This window comes from Numida meleagris, chromosome 3 (assembly GCF_002078875.1).
Source record: "Numida meleagris isolate 19003 breed g44 Domestic line chromosome 3, NumMel1.0, whole genome shotgun sequence".
Classification (NCBI taxonomy): domain Eukaryota; kingdom Metazoa; phylum Chordata; class Aves; order Galliformes; family Numididae; genus Numida; species Numida meleagris.
This window is the reverse complement of record NC_034411.1, coordinates 48,647,286-48,667,347: the sequence shown is the minus strand read 5'-3', so window position 1 is coordinate 48,667,347 and position 20,062 is coordinate 48,647,286. Positions and strand designations below refer to the sequence as shown.

Here is a 20,062-nt window from a genome sequence, read left to right as displayed (position 1 = left end):
GCTGGTGCTGCTGGCGGCGCTGGGCGGGCGGGCTGTGCTGCCGGGCGCGCGGAGCGCGGCGCCGCTGGTCGACCTGCGCTCGCAGATCTCGGGCGTGGAGTCCCTGCTGGAGGAGTTCCGCCGGCAGCTGCAGCAAGAGGAGCCGGGACCGGCGGCGGCGGCGGCGGGGGGCGGCGGAGAGCGGTGCGGCGACAGCGGTAGCTTCTCGGCCAGGCCCGACTCCATCATCCGCACCAAGGACTCCATCGCGGCCGGCGCCACGTTCCTGCGGGCCCCGGGCGGCGCGGCGGGCTGGCGGCAGTGCCTGGACGCCTGCTGCGCCGAGCCGCGCTGCACGCTGGCCGTGGTGCAGGGGCCCGGGCGGCCGCGGCCGGCGGCGGAGCTGGGCTGCTTCCTCTTCAACTGCACGCACCGCGGCCGGCCCGTCTGCCGCTTCGCCCCGCACCGCGGCTACAGCACCTACAGCCGCCTCGCCCCGCCGCCGCCCGACGACGACGCCGCCGCCGCTTCGCCCCGCGGGGCGGCCCTCGTCCCGCCCGCTCTGCCGCCGGGTAAGGGCCGCCGCGCGGAGGGGACGCGGGGAACGCGGGCGGGTGCCTCGCCAAGATGGCTTCGTGCGGGGAGAGCGGCGCCCCGCGCGCCGAAATGGCGGCGGCCGCCGGCAGCGCGTCCTGCCCCGCCGAGAGGGCCGCGCGGTGCGGAGCGGGGAGGAGGGGAAGGGGGAGCGGCGCTGGGGAGCCCCGGCGGAGGGAGGGGAGCGGGCGGCCGCACGCGTGAGGGCAGGACCGTGCCGCGGGGCTGGAGCAGACCGGCCGGGCACGCTGCGGGCCGTCGCGGCACAGCCCGTGGGGCGCTACGAGAGGGGTCTGCCCGTCTGCCTGTGTGCCGCCCGAAAGGTACCGCCCTGCGCAGGTTTCCCGTGCACCCGATTTGGGATTGAGCCTTCTTAAGAGCGCCGGGGTCAGGCTGATGGAGAGGAGATTAATTCGCAGATAGACAGGAGGTAGCATGGAAGCTCTGCATAACTGCCAGAGTCTAGGCCATGTGAAAAGCAGTGGTTTGATCAGCTCTGAACGGTATTTAAGCACAAGACAACCCAGAGCAAAACTCTGTCGATGAAAACAGGTCTGTATCTGAAAGCGTAAGGTCAGTCTCCTAACATCTGATCATAGAGCTTGCATTCTGTCCCACCTCCTGCAAACACCTTCTGCTGTTAAACGGTTGCATCTTAACTCTTGCCTTAATTTCATTACCTTCTGTTGATGATATTTCCTAAATGTCCACCTTCATAAATGCCCTCTTCAACGTTCATCTTGGGTACAGACCCAGGTAAACAAATCACTGCGTCCATCTCCCTGCCCAAGTAACCAGTCGCTGCATGCAGCTTGAAGGAAACCTGGTGGTGGTGCAAATGAAAATGTTGTGCGCTGGAGGCCTCTGCTATTGCCCCCTTGTCTGGGGGGACCACCAGCTGGATTACCAGTTCCTCTTGTATTATGAGAATGCCAGTGGAGGCTCCTGGATGTGAGGGAGAGTGGGAACTGGCTTTCTGGAAAAGTTCTGATGCCAAAATGTCTTTTCCAAAGGGCCTAGATAGGTAAGCAAGAAAACTACAGGGAGGCATTTGTGGAATTGAGGCAAGCGTAAGATGCTGGAGAAGCCGAGGTATGGCTTTGACATTTACAGCTGGGCAAGTGCTAGACCCACAGTATTGTTAATGTAGCAGCTTCTGGTAACTGTGTTTTATAACCCATTATGTATGCACTTGCAAGATAGAAGGCTTAACACTGGAGTTTAAATTGAAGTCACAGAGAATTAGACGCCTTTGAAAACCTTCAAAAAATCTTCATATGTCCTTCATCATTTTGAACTGCCATAATTCCACCAAATGTGGCTCTATTGTGGAATGCGGTTCTCACACGTTATAATACATTATAAATACTGTTGTTGAAACAATAATCTGCCTATTAGAAATCTTGAATTCCGAAGCCTTGCCTCTTCAGCTGCTTTTGTGACTATCAGCACTGGGCTAGCAAAGCCATTTCTGTTCCTAATCTGCAAATTGGTCCATGTCCTGTTGGGTTTATTTAGGACTCTGCCCTGCAGGCGGTATCAGAAGCAGGAGATTATGACTTCTTCATGCAATTAAGTCGGAGCTGAAGCAGAGCCACAAAGGAGAATGAATTTCTACTCAAACGTCTGCCAGCCGTGACATAAACCAGGAAAGATAAATAAAATTAAGATTAAATTATTTTGCTGTCTGATATCATGTTACCACTGCATTCTTGAATTACCTTGAAAATTAATCTGGACAATGCGATGGGGATGGATCTCTCTTCCCTTATGTCACCACATGGTTGAATTTCGGAAATTTGGGAAATATCTTTGGTTTCAAGATGTTATGTCACCAGGGAATCATGCTTTACCTGTTCTTTTCTTTCAGAGTATTGTGATGTTGGGTCTTGTGTTTCTCTTTGATAGTCCCAAACTAACATCTGTCCATAAATATGGTGTCCCTGTAATTCAAAAGTATTTCTGAGCAGTAGTGTACAGCAATCATTGTGGCAGTTTGATTTTGTTTGTATTAAGGACCTTCAGTAATCCAAAACCAATTGCAGGTTTAGTTCTGGGAGCAGTTACAGATATGTATTCTTCAGATCGCGTGCACCTCTGTGTGCTTCCAGGCAAGTCCATGTTGGGGTGAGCTTTGGAGGCTGAACTTCCCAGTTAAATCAAATCCCTGATTTTTCCCTGAGTTTACACCCAATTTACGCAGGTTTAAATGGTGGATGTATTTAGCACATTCAGGCAGTTTGTGCTGTGTTAACACTGAAAACCCACTGAAAGAAGAGGAAAACCTTTTTGCCTTTGTTAGGCAGATTCTTTAATTCTGGATGAAGAAAGAGTGCTTGAATGCCTCAACAGAGATGGGCAGCTTCTCATCTCTAATACTCACCACTGCTGTGCAGTGGGAGATGCAGCATTAGGGTAAACCAGTATAATGGGAATTCAGTAGTGAAATAGCCCTTTATTGCAAAGCCCTCATTCAGGCAACTAGCTGGCAGCTCCGTTACTGGTGGGCCACATCTGTGTGAAGGAGGAAGGAGAACAAATCAAGCCTGTCCTGTTCCCCCCACTTAAGAAAAAGAGGTTGCTTATAGAGTTATAGCCCCTTCTAGTTCATGGGGCTGCCCCATGCCATGCCACAGTCCATTTTTTCTTTAGAAGAGCAAGAGATGAGTTGATCTGATGTTAATTTACCTTTCTGAAAATGTTCTGGCAGTGTACAAGCAGGTGTTGTGCCTTCATCCTGCATTTTGACAGGAAGGAATTATCTGTGCCGTGCCCCAGCACAAAGTGGCCCAGCACAGCTCCTGCCAGCAGTATGGCTCGGGCTGCTTCAGCGTAGCATTCATCCGGGAAGGGAAAACATAACAGGTTGGATACTAGGAAATATTTATTCACCAAAAGAGTAGTGAAGCAGTGGCACAGGCTGCCTGGGGAGGTGGTGGAGTCACCATCCCTGGAGGTGTCTGAGAACCATGTGGATGTGGCACTGAGCGGCGTGGTTATTGGGCATGGTGGTGGTGGGCTGGTGTTTGGGCTGGGTGACCTTAGAGGTCTCTTCCAACATTTATGATTCTATGATCCTTATTGCTTATGGTCCAAGGGAGCTGGGGCATGCCTCTGTCTTGCAGTTAGCAGGGAAACCATCAAGTCATGTGAAGCAGACAGGTGGCACGTGACCACATCCCAAATAGGAAGCAGAAGAATGAGCTGTGCCATTTCAGACCCAGGTCAGTCAGGTTCATTGTCCTCTTACAGAGATGAGTAAAATGAATAATTTGTAAAAACTGCACATAATTCATAAATACCAAATAAGAGTTACCCTGGCACCATACTGTTGGTGTTTAGCGACAGTGTATTTTGGCACCTAAATGGTGCTTTTTAAACATCCTTGGTTCTGAAAACTATGTGTGTAAACATTAGGCAAAGCTTCCTGCGCCAGCTGGATCAGAAAGAACTTTTTCATACTTTCTTATACCAGATTCTATTTTAAGTTATTTGTACATTTTCCTACGATAAGGCACTTGCATTGGAATTTTCTGTGTTTGGTTTCATCTGTTTTTCTTTGAAGGCTTCATAAGAGTGTCTTAGAGAAAAGCAACAGAGAGAGGATCTGCTCTTCTGTCGGTGGTGATAATGTGTGCCACTGCTTTGTGAGCTCTGTGGCTTCAGGCAGGTTTTTGAGACTGGACAGGAGTGTATGCCAGGCAGCTCCCACACTGGTAGCAAGCACCTTGTCTCTCCTCATGCAGCTGTACCCAAACAGAGAAGGTTTACAGGCATAGACTTAGGAGATGCTTTTCAGAGCTGAACGTCAATGTTCTTTGCATCTACTTTCTTCATTTAACTTGCTGTATACCCTGACTGTCGTGTGTTCATCCTCCTGGAAATGGAAGGAAGATGTCTCCTGCAGATAATTAGGCCCAAAAGCTCTATTTTCAGTAAATCTGGTGCAGTTTGAAGAAGCAAGCTGTTTTGGATTGCTTCCATGGGATCAGAGGGAAAATGGAGAGCAAAGAACAGAAAGCACCCTGCCACTTCAGAGTGCCAGGAATATACTGTGCCCAGAGAATGAATGAAAGCTGGTCAGGGAACTGCAAAAAGATAAGATCTTGTGGTTAGAGTAGTCAAATGCTGACGTGTAGAACTAGATTTTATTCCTCACTCCCCTGCACCTGCTGAATGCTGCAGGCCGAATTACTTAAGCCACATCTCACAGGCTGTTTCCCTTAAGGTACCATGCACTTTCTTAGAATCATAGAACGGCTTGGGTTGAGGGAGACCTCAAGGATCATCAAGTTCCAACTCTCATGCCACAGGCAGGGTTGCCAGCTGCTAGATCAAGTACTAGATGAGATTGCCCAGGGCCCCATCTAAACTGGCCTTAAACACCTCCAGGGGTGGGGCATCCACAACCTCTCTGAGCAACCTGTTCCAGCACCTCACCGCCCTCAGTAAAAAACTTCCCCCCAACATCTAATCTAAATCTCCCCTCCTTTAGTTTAAAACCATTCCCCCTTGTCCTATCACTATCTACCCATGTAAAAAGTTGATTTCCCTCATGTTTATAAACTCCCTTTAGATATTGGAATGCCACAATGAGGTCTCCCCTCAGCCTTCTCTTTTCCAGGCTGAATAAGCCCAGTTCCTTCAAACTGTCTTCATAGGAGAGGTGCTTTAGCCTTTGCATCATCTTCATGGCCCTCCTCTGGACCCTCTCCAAAAGCCTCACATCTTCCCTATATTGTGGGCCCCACATGTGGACGCAGTACTCCAGCTGGGGCCGGGCCTCACGAGGGCAGAATAGAGGGGGACAATCACCTCCATGTCCCTGCAGGCCACCCCTCTTCTGATGGAACCCAGGATACCCTCGGCCTTCCGGGCTGCAGGCTTTCTTAGCCTAACGTGAAAAGCTTGTTCTCTGATTGGCAAAAGTATTTAATACTCACAGCTTGAATCAGTAAGTATCATATTTTGAGTATAGCAGAATGCCACAATCCCTAAATAGTCTGAAAATCAAGTGTCTTACATCAGACACTTAAAAATGGTGCTCATTTCTGATCCCTGTTACCATTATGTTGTGCACTGTTTCACTAGGATGCCAGTTTACATTGAATAACCATCAATTCTGTGAGGACATATCATAAAAAGAGACTAAAAGAGCGTTAAGTTACACAGAGTACTGTAAAAGGTGTGCAGCAACTGACATCTGAGTATCTGTGTGGTTTGTATTGAAATCAATTTTCTGTAGGTCAGATTAAAAATGCATTGATGCTGGCAGTCCCCTGGTGTTAGTGAAACATCCACACCCATAGGGAAGATTTCCATGCCATGTGCTTGCAAGGGAGCAGCTATTTCCTGAAAATGTCAGTGAATATTGAACAGTGAACCAAAAGGTATGTAGAAGTTTCAATGAGAAAATATAAGTTTGTTTCCTTAGTTGAAGCTTAGCTTTTGAAGAGCTTTTCTTTTTCAACCTGCGCTGTGAATTTGGGGGACAGCATCAGAGGGCCATCTGACAGCACACTCAGTTAACAGATGCAGACATGCTGAGGCAGTTTAACTGCATGGTCTTCCCATGAGAGTTGGGAAGATTGCTGCTGAGTGCTGAGAAGTGTTTGTCTTCTTTTTCAGGAAGTTGCACAGTGGTGAATCAATAACTTAACCAAGAAAAATATGTTTTATATAAATAATTACTGAATTCCTTTTGATGAATGACCAAGCCTCTCTCTCTCTTTTTTTTTTTTTTTAATTTGAAGAAGAAGAATTTGATGAGCCTCCAGTGTGCAAGGCAGGACAAGATCTTGTGCTACAGTCACCTGTCGACTGGGTGATTTTGGACGGTCGCGAAAGTTCGGACGACCATGGAATTGTGCAGTATGAATGGACGTTGCTGCAAGGTGATTCATCTGTTGAAATGAAGGTACACATGGAACTGCACGTGTAGCCAGTTCTTTGCAGGCTGTTGTATTCAGTGCACCTCAGGTTTAAATGTAGGGCTAAAAATATTAAATGTGTTTGAATAAGTATGGTTAACAAGCACCACAATGAGGAAGACTGAACAGCCTGAGCTTTTATTTCTTGTGGGTTTTGCAGTTCAACCATATCCGGTGTGGCATGTAACAGCAGAAAATGCATAGATCCTAATACTGTATTGTGTTTCAGCTCTGCTTTCTTTCCTCGTTTGTTCTCGGTGAACTTGGTTTTCAGCTTATGTGATCCAGGTTAGAAGTGCTTCAATAATTCAGTTACTGAAAGTAGTAAGGTATTTTCACTAACAGTCTTCTGCCAATGTATGTGGAGAAACTGCAAGAAAATGTGTGATGTAGACCTTGTGAGATATCTTGAGATCCTATTTTATTATACCTGTAATTGGGTTTTTGCTTAAAATTAACCATCAGGAGAGGGACTCTCCTTTCCACCCTTGTTTATGGCTGCAGAAAAGGAAGGGAAAAAAGCTTCAACCTCAGAGTGCCTACTCACAGCCTGTACACAGGTGTTCAGGGCACACTGTTAAATGGGTGTGTACCACAGACCTCACTGTTGCTGAGATGCTGATGGATAGGAAGAGTTTAAACAGGACAGGAACAGCAACGGGAACAGTCCAATATCCAAGAGCCACCATGAGTCTCCTTCCTGTTTATGAGCTCCTTATATATTGACCAGTCTTCTATATATTTAAACCTGCCAAATTCTCACGTTCATCTTGGTGATCTCATCGTATTTAATACATGAAAACAACTTTGAGAGGCTTCTGCTTAAACAGATACTTTTCTGTTGTGTTCAGATGAGCAGGGATTCCTCCCACAGGTATGTATCCTGATGGTTATCCATGGTAGTTTAATTTTTAGAGAAGAATTGATGGTTGTGATTATTCATACACATTTAATTTGCTACCCTTAGTGCTTTCATTGTCATCCTGATGCGAGTGTATTTCTTGTGATCTATTCTTAGTAAACTGTATGTGAAACCTCAGCTGCCAGGGAAAATGGGATTGTGTTTGTTTATGATAACTGGCACCTGTTGCTTTGTACTTAGGTACCAAAAGTAAATAGAAAGCACTAGACAAAGCACCAGACATGGAAAGACTCCTATAAAGAGCTCTTATCGTATTGTAGAGAAAAGCCTGTGGTTTTTTTTCTTTTTTCTTTTTTGTACTGTGACTGCTTAGTTTAAGGATATTGTGCTTCTCAGATTGCTATCCAACTGCTGTAGCTGAGAAACTCTGTGGCAGTTGTGGGTGATTGTTGTTTTTTTCATGCTGATTATCTGGAAAGTTCTCTAGTTTAAGCCAAAGTTTGGAACAAAGCAGGTACAGTCAGGCATCCTTCAGGGCAGAATGGAGATAAAAAGGAAAGTACAAGGATGGAGCGTTCTGAAGTCAGCTGTGTTTCTTTGGAACTGCACTGAGAAGAGAGTTGTACTTTGCAGTTCATGAGTTTTAAATACCACACTTGCCCTCCTAGCAGTCGTGGTGAAGGACTGCAGATGCCTTTTAGAGCATATTTAGTTCTGCAATACAATAAACAGTAATATTCTGCAGTGTCATATCCATCCTAAGGAAGTAATCAGTAGAAGGCCAAGATGACAATAGATTTGGGTAAGCACAAATGGAAAGAAATTTCATGTTAGGAAATTAACTTCTTGGAAGAAAAAAATGAATTTATCAATATACTTCTTTATAAAGTTAGGCCTAGGACTCTGTTAACGTATTTATTGAAAATTCCAATTCTCTCTGTGTGAAAAGCATTGTATAGAAATGATGTACCTAGTCCTAAAAGTTATAGACAGATCTTTCATTGTAGAGTGCAATGAGGTCATTGCTGCCTACAGCTTTCTGAGGAGAAGCAGAGGGAGAGGTGCTGGTCTCTTCTTCCTGGTCACCGATGGTAAAACATGAGGGAATGGCATAAAATTGCACCAGGGTAGGTTCAGACTGCACATTAAGAACAATTCCTTTAGTGTGAGCATGGTCAAACACAGGAACAGGCTTCCTAGCAAGGTGATTGATGACTCGTGGCTGTCAGCTTTCAGAAAGCATTTGGACAACGTCCTCAATAACACTTTAACTTTTGGTTGGTCCTGGAGTGGTCAGGCAGCTGGAACAGATCTATGAAGGTCCCTTCCAACTGAACTATTGCATTGTATTGTATTGTACTGTATTGTGTTCTACTCTGCTTTGCTCTACTCTACTCCAATCCGATCCAATCCCATTTTTTTTCACTATTTCTTTTATCAGGTACCACAGCCAGGAACACTGAAGCTGTCTCATCTTCAGGAAGGCACATACATTTTCCAGCTCACTGTGACAGATACAGCTGGTCAGCGGAGCTTGGATAACGTATCTGTGACCGTTCTTCCCATGGCTCATTCTGCAGTAGGTGAGAAGCTGACTGCAGCCATTCATTGCTCATATGATGCCCAGGGTATGCTGCTCGGTGCAAGGGTCTTGATGGAGGTGGAAGTCTTATTCTCCATTTCCGTCATATTATTTCACCCCTGTTTGTTGTATAATAACATCTCTTTCCGTTTTGAATTGCTGTTTCGAATTGAGGAAGCAAACATCACGTTTGTTAGTGCAATAATACTTTGAGCTTCTAAACATTCATATCTATACTGCTAATAAGCAGGTAGGTTGGAAATACTGCCATATGCATCAGACACACTGTAACTGTTCATTGTGTGGTCAAGAGGGGCATGGAACAGGACAGGGCTTGTGCTATAGGGAAGACCCAAGTAAAAGCAGTTAATAATACGTATGACTCACAGACTAGTAATAATGATATTTGTCTGCATCTGTAGTCCAAAAGGTGGGATGGTTTTGTGTTTTCATGCACTTAACCTTTACTGTGTAATGCTGGTTAAACAGTGAAGCCTTATGTTATTGTGAAAACCAAAAGTAGAACTGACCCATCATTTTTTAAACTCTGAGCTTGACAGACATGTAAAAACTTAAAAGGTAGAAAGGAAGACAGATTTCAGTGGCTGCCAGTTTGGGGCTGTTTAATGTAATAACTTCTAATTATGGTGTAATTGGCAGGATGCTAATACAGATCTGCTGCTTTGGCACAAAGTAAAAGGTAAACTAGCATCATTAATGTGTTCAGCTGACCCAGTGAAAGCTCTGCACCAGTGCAATATCACTATGCGAGAGGATTGTCCCAGTGGCAATAAATAGGCAATATGAAAAACCCCTTACGAATCTGTTTAATAATATCTGTACTCTGGTAATGGGCGATAGAATCCTATTCGTATAATGCTTAACTCAGCTAAAGCAGCCAGAGAAGTAAGTATGCTGATTCTTTTTTTTTTTTTTTTTTTTGCATGTAGAGGATTTGCTTTTATTTTAATTGTCCCCCAGTTATGTTTTCAATTCAAGTACTGCTGCTATAGTTAAACCAGTGCACAGTGCCTCAATGCATGCAGGACCTGTACTGTTATTAGGACTGAAGTTTATGAGATGCACTTCCAGAGTATGACTTGGGGGTTTAAAACATATTCATGTGTTCCTGCCATACTTTCATTAGCATTGCTTAGGTTTAATGTTATTGTTCTGGTGCATAGCAGTAAGACAACCAAAGGCTGTCACTTGCTTATGCAAATTGGTTTGCTGTTAGAACCGTACCCAAACACTGAATTTGATAGTGCTTTACTAAGCAATGAAATGCATTGCTGTTGGAAGGACAAAAACACGTATATAAAACACCTGATAATTACAAGGTCAGGATGGGTGTCAGGAAAACTTTTAGTATGCAATTGCAATTCTGAAATGTCCAGGGACATTTTCAATTTCCAGAGGAATCTAAATACAAAATTAGGCAGCTGGCAGTTCTCTTGGTGAAGGTCACTTGTAAGACCTTGTGCTCAGACCTGTTCTGGCAAGTGCTGTATTGGAGTCAATGGATTGTTCATGCAGATAAACAATGAACACTCTTCTAGCATTTTAATTGCTTTAATAAAACATTCCACTCCATAGGTGTGCCTGTAAGATAACTTACTGTCAATAATACGGAATGGGTACATAGTAGGAATTACAGTGGAGAAATGCAGATCCAACCACTGAGATTTCATTTAATTTCATGACTGTCCTTGCTCCTCTAAGCCTGGAAAGTTGTCCTTTCAGCACAGGCTGGCAGAGTTTAAAGTGCGGTAGGGCTGCTGCATCGACTGTAGGGTGCTACAGCCTCCAGGTTGAGTGGTTTGTAGTAAAACATATTCAGAAGAGTGATGAAGGTGCCAGGAACAGCTGTCAGCTCTATTAGCTTTTTTGTCAATATAATATCATATAGGTGAGCCTGGCCTTTCTTCAGCTTTTTCAGTGGTTCTTCTTGCCATAGCATGGTTTGGGGTTTTCCTGGGTGCTGCAAATTTTAGTCATTGACTCAGTACTTACTGTTTGGATTTGTCTTTTGCTAATTTGCAAATTGTTTCTCAATAGCCTGTGTCGGGGTTTGCTCTCGCTACCAGTTTATCTGTGATGATGGTTGCTGCATTGACATCACATTTGCTTGTGATGGAGTGAAACAGTGCCCCGATGGCTCCGATGAAACTTTCTGCCAGAACCGTAAGTGCCACATGGGACAACATTGATTGTGAAAGTAACTGCAGATTGGACAACCAAAGGGAAATGATAACCCCCTTCATGGTTTCTCCTCTTGTGAACAAGCAGCTTGCTGCCAGCATGGAACCACTCGCTGGATATAGTATGTGAGAAAGTTTTATGTCCACATAGAGCAGATGCTCAGAAATCAATTCCATTTTTTTTCAATGCATATAAAAACAATCCAAGGTCTCCAAATGACAGATTTTGACTTAGTTTTAGAATCATAGAATCACAGAATTAGCTAGGTTGGAAAAGATATACAAGATCATCCAGTCCAACCATCCACCTACCACCAATAACCCCACTAAACCATGTCTCTCAGCACTATATCTAAATGTTTCTTGAACACCTCCAGGGACGGTGACTCAACCACCTCCCTGGGCAGCCCATTCCAGCGCCTGACCACTCTTTCAGAAAAGTAGTATTTCCAAATGTCCAGCCTAAATCTCCCCTGGCGCAACTTGAGGCCATTCCCCCTCATCCTGTCACTAGTTACAAGAGAGAAGAGGCCGACCCCCAGCTCACTACAACCTCCCTTCAGGTAGTTATAGAGAGCGATGAGGTCTCCCCTGAGCCTCCACTTCTCCAGACTGAACAATCCCAGCTCCCTCAGCTGCTCCTCATAAGGCCTGTGCTCCAGACCCCTCACCAGCTTCGTTGCCCTCCTCTGAACACGCTCCAGGGCCTCAATGTCTTTCTTGCAGTGAGGGGCCCAAAACTGGACACAGTACTTGAGGTGGGGCCTCACTAGGGCTGAGTACAGAGGGAGAATGACTTCCCTACTCCTACTGGCAACACTATTTCTGATACAAGCCAGGATGCCATTGGCCTTCTTAAGTTTTCAAAACTTAAAAGATCAGCTCTTTCTGTCTTGATCTGAATGGGTGTCTCAGAGGTACACTTCAAAGTGCAGCTATGTACCTCACCAGAATATGAAACGCTGGATATTTGAGCATGCAGGGGAACCAGTTGTTTCACTATTGTTCTGTTAGTTTTCATTATTTGCCCTCAGCATCTGCCTGTGCTCAGCAAAGTGAACAAAAATCATCAGAGGGTGAATTGGCATGATGGCTAACCACTCTCACAGACGTTTCAGTTGCTGGATTTCACTTTAGAGTTTACGAATATATTCTTGCTCAGTAGCTGACTTTGGGCAACTGGCAACCTTCTAAGTATGTGGAACTCATGTTTCATCACATGTCTGAACCTGATGAAGTTGTTTAGTCTACCTCTTGAGGTAGACTTGCAGAGTTCTCCATCAGAATATAAAACTTCTGATTCTTGTTTCTATTAATATAGTCAGCCCAGGCCGGAAGACAGTGACTCACGTAGCCCTCAGCGCTACCCAGCAAAGGACTGTAGGACTGACTGAAAAAACAGAAGAGAACTTACCTGCAGAAAACACCCTGAAAGCCACTGTCAGAAATCAACTGCTTCTTTCACTGGATGCAGACATGTCTAACCGATCGCTTTCTCAGGGACCAAAGAAACAAAACAGTGGATTTGTGCCAGGTAAGAACTGAAAAGCATCCATTTCAATAAATCTTTCTTCTTGAGGAAGAAAATATCTTTCACCCTAATCTAAATTAAACTGGCTTCTGGTATCTAGTTGAGAAAAAACTTTTGCAAATGTAAAAAAAAAAATTGCAAAGAAACTTGCAATAGGGAAGTTACCACTGGGTATTGCTTTATAATTTTCAAGACTGTTTCTTACTAGATGCAAAATGCAAAGAGAAAGTTAAAATGTAGAAATGCCACAAAAAAATACAGTCTAAGGAGCAAAACACCCAGGGAGCTAAATACAAGCTCTATCTTCCACAGGTTCATCTATGAGAGCTGATATTTTTATTTGTAGGGTGGTACCTTCAGCAGAACATAACAAAGTACTGTTCAGCTTGAGTGAAAGTAATTGTATCCCTTCTGGTGCTAATTGATGGTTGGTTTTTTATTATTGTTATTTCCTTTTTTTCTTCCTTGAAGTAGTATCTTGATTATTATGGGCACTTTATTTCTGAATTGTATATCTGGCTCAGGAGAAATCTTTCGTCGCTACAGAGCAGGCTCAGTCTTTGCTAACAAACAATCCCAAGTCCCCAGTAGTATTCTCTGTACTGGCTGCAAGCCGGTTGTGAGTCACTCCGTAGTGATACTACAGGCACGCCAGTCATCAAACATTGCCTTGGTAAAGCTCCAGAAGCTGCAATGAAATTGGTGTGCCTGTTAAGGCAGCCAAAATACAGGTGGTTCCTGCTGGTAAATTAAAATGACCTGAAATGGCAATTGAATGAAAGCAAATCTGTACACAGAGCCTTAAACGAGTGCAAGACCTCCCATTTTTATTTCTTCAGAGTTTGGACAGATCCTTGCTCCACAGGATACAGCTGATAATAAACGGTGCTATTTTCTTCCTACAGCAGAGCAGTGCTTAGTGCCCTCTGCTGCTGGCTCTCACGAAGGGCACTGCCCTGGTTCACACTTGGATCGTCAGGTTCTTGAATTTCATCTGTGGAGACTGCAAAGGGAGTGAAAATAATGATAATCAGGAACTTGATTGCTTCAGTGAATATGTAGAAACTTACGGCAAAATACTCTTTCAAATCTTTCCACCTTTTCTGTCAGTGTAAAAAAACCTCATTGTTCCTTATCAGACTGTGTTAAAACTCTGCAGTATGCCCCAAACCTGTTTGGCTCTCGTAGTTCTGAGTGACACCTGATACCAGCCTACCTAAAATAGAGGTCAAGTTGCCAAAGGGCGTTCTAGTGGAAAGCCAGCTGCTAACTGTCTTAAAACCCACTGGACTTGTGAATCCGGAAGTAAAACCAAATTGAGGTCACTAAGCTTGGCAACCTATAATTAAATATTATAATCAAACATAATCAGAAGTGCATGTAAGAATGGCACTTCTGTGTCGTCATTTCAGTGTCTGTCCTTTGCACAGTGACTTACTTGCGCGGTTCTTGCTCTGAAGGTAGCCTTTTACACAGCAGTAAACAATAAGAAATGATATTATAAAACTAAAAATAATACGATGGGGTTTCAGTGATTATTGTAGTGCCAGAAGCTGCTGTAATCTATAATTTTAAACAGGCAAGACTTCCAGCTGACCACGTCTGTCTTTATTCTTTCGACATTCAGTCAGAATTTCAGTTGAATTTTAGGTAGGGATTTCCTTGTAGAACAGAAGGACCCAGTACTTACTGAGCCAGTAGCCCAATATTTTTAACCAAAGAAACAACAAACTGAGTTTTTCGATAGCTATGGCTGAGTGCCAAAGGGGGTGCATGAGGTAGGACAAGAAGAGGAGCTAGCTATCTAGCTTCGAAGGGCAACTGACAAAATCTCCTCTGAGTTGCTGTACTCTCTTGCAGACATTTAAACTCAATAGAGTTCACACACTGTACATTAATGATTCCCCACGGTCCAGAGAAGTTCAAGTCCTGCCCCACTAGAAAGCATCACAGTTGTTATAGACTTGAGCTGACAGACATCTAACACATTCCTAAAAATACACCCAGATCCACTGAATTAAGTTTCTTCCCATCACTGTCATCTCCTTGAGATGGTAGACCAAATTTAATAACTAGGTGCTACAAAAATGCAATGACATTTACTCTGTGTGCATCTGTTTTATGTTAGATAATTGGCCCAGAGGAGGGAGAACTGGATTTGGTTCCCAAACGTGCATCATGTCTGACTTCCCCAGCTCTCAGGGAAGCGTCCATGCTTCAGGCAAGTCAATGGGACTTGCCAGCTCCCTGCAAGGACGGTTGATTTGGTTTAGAATAACGACAGTAGACAGCGGAGGTCAAAACCCTTTCTTAGTGGTGAGCACACTCCCCCGGGCATCCTGACTGCTTGTCCTTTCTCCAGGCATGTACGTGTGTTTTAGCCAGTGATTACTGAAAGTTAGATAGCCACTGTGCTCATATGCTGCAGGGAACCTGCTTTAGCAGGGGGTTGGACTGGATGATCTCCAGAGGTCACTTCCAACCCCTAAATTAAATGATTCTGCCCAGGGGAACAGTATGAAGGGAAATTTATTCCAGAACGCCTTATCCTTCTAATAATTTCACTGTTCCCAATTTCCCTTAACCTGCTTTCTTTACTCTAGTAGCCCCTCAAATTTGGTACAAGTTTTTTGGTAAAGATTTACACTTTGATATAAAAATGTGAAAATGTGCAATTGCAAGGTAAAGACTGTCTAAAACTTCTACCGGACCTAGCAAGGGATTTAGTAACAGCAGTTATAAAAATAAAAGGTCATTCACTGTTGAGAACAGATGACCTCTATTCTGCACGCCTGCATTTCCAGGGAGGTTCCTGTACAGCAGTGTGACTCCAGGGGAATGCCAAGTCCAACATAGAGACTACCTTGGGAGCTAAGTGCACGGAGTCTTTTGTAACAGACTCACAATTTACTTTCGTCCGAGCTAGAAGACCATTTTATTCCATAGCTGGAGTGGATGCAGGAAAAGGAATTTGATGTCAATGGAGTAGTCCCTTCTCTTTGCAGACATACCTCCAGAGTGAGGTAAGCCCGACTGCATCTCCTCCAAAGGCCAGCACAGCAGTTCTGCATGGCTGCCTCCAAAGTGCCCTGGCATTCATTTCCAGGGAAGCTCTCAAGCCAAAATGAGTATTTTGGCACTGCTGCACTTGTAAATGAATTCAACAAAAATTTAGTTGCAGCAGTGGGCGGGGTTCTAAGCACCAACAGCCATTCTAGCAACCATGCTCATGTAGACAGGTTGAATTCATAAGCAGCCTGAAGATTTTCACTTCTCAGCATAGCAAACTCGAGCATATAAATCACCGTAACAGCTTTGCATTCCCCTGGCACAGGGTCTGTGCATCTCTCCAGGCTGCCCACACCAGCTGTTCTGCAGTACTGTTCAGGAATGGGATTACAACACTTGACTGAGTGCCCAAGCATTAGTCATGTTTTCACTGTAGAGACATGAACAGCAGTAGCTGTTACTTAGAGCTGAAATTTAGGGCACCCGGAAAGGGCTATAAACTGCAATTTCCTAGGCACAGAATAGGAAACAAAGAGAAAGTAAAAATAAAACCAAACTCACATAACATGCTTTAGCAGGCAGGCAAGAAGCCCAAATATATAAAAGTTATATCACCTCAGGGAAAAATTTCTCCTTTCTCCAACTCCCTAGACAAAATCTCACAAGTTGGTTTCGCACTTCTTCCTTTCACCTGTTGTCCAATGGGTGCAGACACACACTGTGTAAGGCTCCCAAACCTGTTTGGGGAAGTCCATTTTCTAGTTAATTAACAGATAAGATGTTGAGTGATATTGCCCTCAGTAGCCTCCAGTCCTGTAGGAATAGCCCTAAATCCTAACAAAACTTGCTGGTACAAGATTTGCTGAAAGGATTCTATTATTTTTCTGCTCTTTCAAATTTTTCCCACTTCTCTTCTGTTTAGATGTATTTGCCAAATGCCCTTGCCAGCAGTTGACTTAAATATTCCCCTTGCTCAAACGCAAGGGAAACAAATTTATAAAACAGGCATTCAGACCTGGCCTTGTTATACAGACAGGAGCAGCTCTAAAAAGGAGCTGATGCCTTCTGGGAGTTTCCAAAATAAAGAAAAATATTGATATAATTCATTTAGGGAAGACAGAGACAAAACAGCTACTGGTTTTGGTCTCAGTTACGTTTGAGTTACTTTAGACAGCACTGGTACCTTAAAGCCAGCACAATTTACACTTAGCGTTCCCTTAGATCCTTTCAGAACTCAAAGAGACCTTCATGTGAGGTGGATGACTGCAGCTGTAGCTTATTTCTGAGGCATTTCCTGGCACATGAGGTTGGTGCTCATACGTGCTTAGCCTTAATGACAGCACAAGAAACCCAGAGCCTGGAAGGCTGTGTTGCATCTTAGAGTGGAGATGTGAGCGCTAACCTCACACCTGCAGCAATGGATTAACTTTGGCTTGAATCGAAGGGTTGTGTGTATTTTCTCCTTACCCTGATGAGACAGCTTTCTGCTTTCTTATTGGGTAGGAGGTACATGAGTTGTCTGTTCAAGCAAATTGACTAAACGCTTCCTTTTTAACACCCACCGTGAAGTGGAATTCCAGTTACAACACTTCATATTTTTCTGACAATGCAGCATAATATGTTTCCACTTTTATCACTGCAGTGGAAATATGTTTCCAAGAAATATTCACATTGCAGCCAAAGCGCCCAAACACAATCATTACATTTTAAAAAGGGCACATTTCTGATTTTCATGAAACTATTGAATTAAGCTGTCACTCTTGCATTAAGCACTCCCACAGCTATCAGCTCAGGCCTCCAGTGTGAGAGTAAGAAGAAATTCTGGCTGCATTACGTTTTGCTCTCATGAAGCAAAACTGCAGTTGTCTGCTCCCAGGGTGAACGCTTCTTGGCTGTCAAGTGTCCGCTCTCCTCCGGTGTTGTTACAAACAATGTTCTGTTGCACCCTCTTCTCCACGCACAGCTGTGACTAAGTCATCATCTTTGACATGTTTTCCCAACATACTTTTGTGTTTTCCAAGTACTTAAGTTCTGCTTCTCTGTGTGGCAGATAACGGGCAAAATTAAGGTAGTTTGGGCAGCCATCCTATATATTCCCTGCTTCATAAGCTAAAAGGATGAGGATAACATAACTTGGAACACCCTCATTTTCAGCTGTACGCAAGTGCTTTTAGTATGCTTTAGCTCATAATGATTGGTCTGCACCCTGTTACAAAAATATTTTAAAAAGAGAATTTACATCCTTTTTTTCAGTGAAAAGTGACCCCACTGGGGTTAGGTTGAAATGCACTGTGGTTTGTGATGCTAAAAATGAATTTACATTTTCAGCATCAGTTTCACATTGTTTCAAAAATTCAAATGAGTATTCACTTGTCTCGCTTGGCTTTATGCAGATAACAGTTCCTCAGGGAAAAAAACAGATGATAAAAATGGAAATGGCGTAATCGTGCCAAAGAGAGATCAGCTCGGAGATGGGCGTCCAGTCCCAGAAACAGGTAAAGTGTGACCACAGGAATTCATGTTGAATTACGCTGGAATTTTTCAGTCAGGTAATACAGTCCCCGACGTTACAGTTGAGGGTTGAACAGCGTGCTTCCATATTCTGAACCATTCTCAGCACACGTGATCACACATTTTAGTTTCTCAGTGTGAGTTGCACCAAATATTATCACCAAGCTGACAGGCTAGCTGTATTTTTATAGAAACATTTAGTTCTTCCTCTACTGTTTCCTCACTGTATTAAGTAAAGCATAATCTCTCTTACCCTTTCTGTAGGTGCTGTACTACCTTTGGCCTTAGGCTTGGCCATCACTGCTTTACTGCTGCTTATGGTTGCTTGCAGACTGCGTTTAGTGCGACAGAAGCTTAAAAAAGCTCGACCCATTACATCCGAAGAGTCCGATTACCTCATCAACGGGATGTATCTCTAAAAATCAGATTTAGGTCTGTTGTTTTCTCCCTTTTCTCCTGTGTCCAAAACCTCTGCCTCTAAAAAAGGACCAAAATCTTTAGTTAAGTTTCAAATGTAGAAGAAGCTTCTATGATAAGGAACATGTTCTCCCTCTTCAGTGAAGAATACAGATGTGGGGGGGTGCCCTTGTTCAGAAGCGTTCAGGCTCCAGAGGGTGGCTCCAGCTGGCTGTAGAAGATGCCATGAGGTGGAGAATCCCCCAGGGGCCTTGGGGTGCCCTTGTCTTCCCCATGGCCACCAGAGCCAAAGGGCCAGAGTGCTGGGGCAGCCAAGACCAGCAGGTCCCCGTAGCATTAGCGGGGATGGAGAGCAGCTTGTCACCACGCTGCTGCCACTAGCGTGCTCTGCGTTGGGTACAGGGATGCTGTAGACCAACAGGAGTGTACTATCCAGCAGAGATGGATCTGTGCACTTTCCACCTCAGACACTTGGAATGTTCTCATTTTAAAAAAAATTGCTTTGCTTTGTTAACTACAAGCAATTGCCATCTAAGCACCAGCATTTGTACTGACATTTGGGATTTAAGAAACAGAACATATTTTTTGTTCACAGTTTAAACCTCTGCGCAGCTCACAAAGTCATGCTTACTAAATGCTAAAATGAAAAAAGCAAGTACTGAAAGGATAAGTTTGGACTAACTAGTGCCTGACAGCCGTTGTATGTGATCCCAGAGCTACATCTCTCCCCATATGGCAGGCTTCAGCCTTTTGCACCCACAGCTCAACATGCTCCACCCCGTGAAAGAGCACGGGGCGGTGGCCAATCTTCAAGGCACCAGCCCCAGGCTTGCTACAGAGACTGGTTAGCAGTGTTGGTGTTCTGCTGGGTAAAACCCAAAGCTCATTCTAGGCAGACAGGCACAGTCAGTGAGACTGACGCTTCTGGCAGAGTGGTTAAACCTCGGCCGTGCTTCCCCCCACAGCGAGGGATTCGTGCTGGTTAATTCTTAGCTCCCTGCAAAGCTTGAAGGCTTCAGCAGTGTGTCCCCACCCCAGCAAAATTCTCATAGAATTAGAGCAAGTAATCGATATGTGTGAGTGAACTTCAGATGTGTTAACAGTAAATTGTGTACAGTACATGTTATATATACATATATAGACACCGTGCTGTCTACTTTGTTTGACTGTCCAAGGATGTCGCGTTCATCATGGGTCCCAATAGCAATGGAGGCAAAATGAGGCATGCATCTTTTTGTATGTCGTCTTTTTACTTCAGTATCTTCAAGTCTACGAGAATATTGCCATGGTATACAAATAGTTCTTTGAGTTGCTCAGTCCTGACTACTTTATGGAAAATAGCTCTAATAAACCTATTTTATTCATACATTTCTTGCACTGCATTTATCTTCAGCTTCCAGCTAAATGTTCTCACCTTCCTCTCAGCAGGTAGGATAGCCCATAGTA

The 20,062-nt window shown here is 44.3% G+C and overlaps 1 protein-coding gene across 1 annotated transcript; it reads left to right on the top strand.

Annotated features, from left to right (window-relative positions):
- LRP11 (LDL receptor related protein 11) lies at positions 2-19,982 on the top strand (the record flags this gene model as incomplete). The annotated part of the gene is made up of 7 exons (XM_021391986.1): positions 2-551; positions 6,327-6,490; positions 8,807-8,948; positions 11,006-11,131; positions 12,470-12,682; positions 18,082-18,183; positions 18,464-19,982. Coding segments are annotated over 7 exons (1,452 nt in total), but the record flags the coding sequence as incomplete, so codon positions are not given.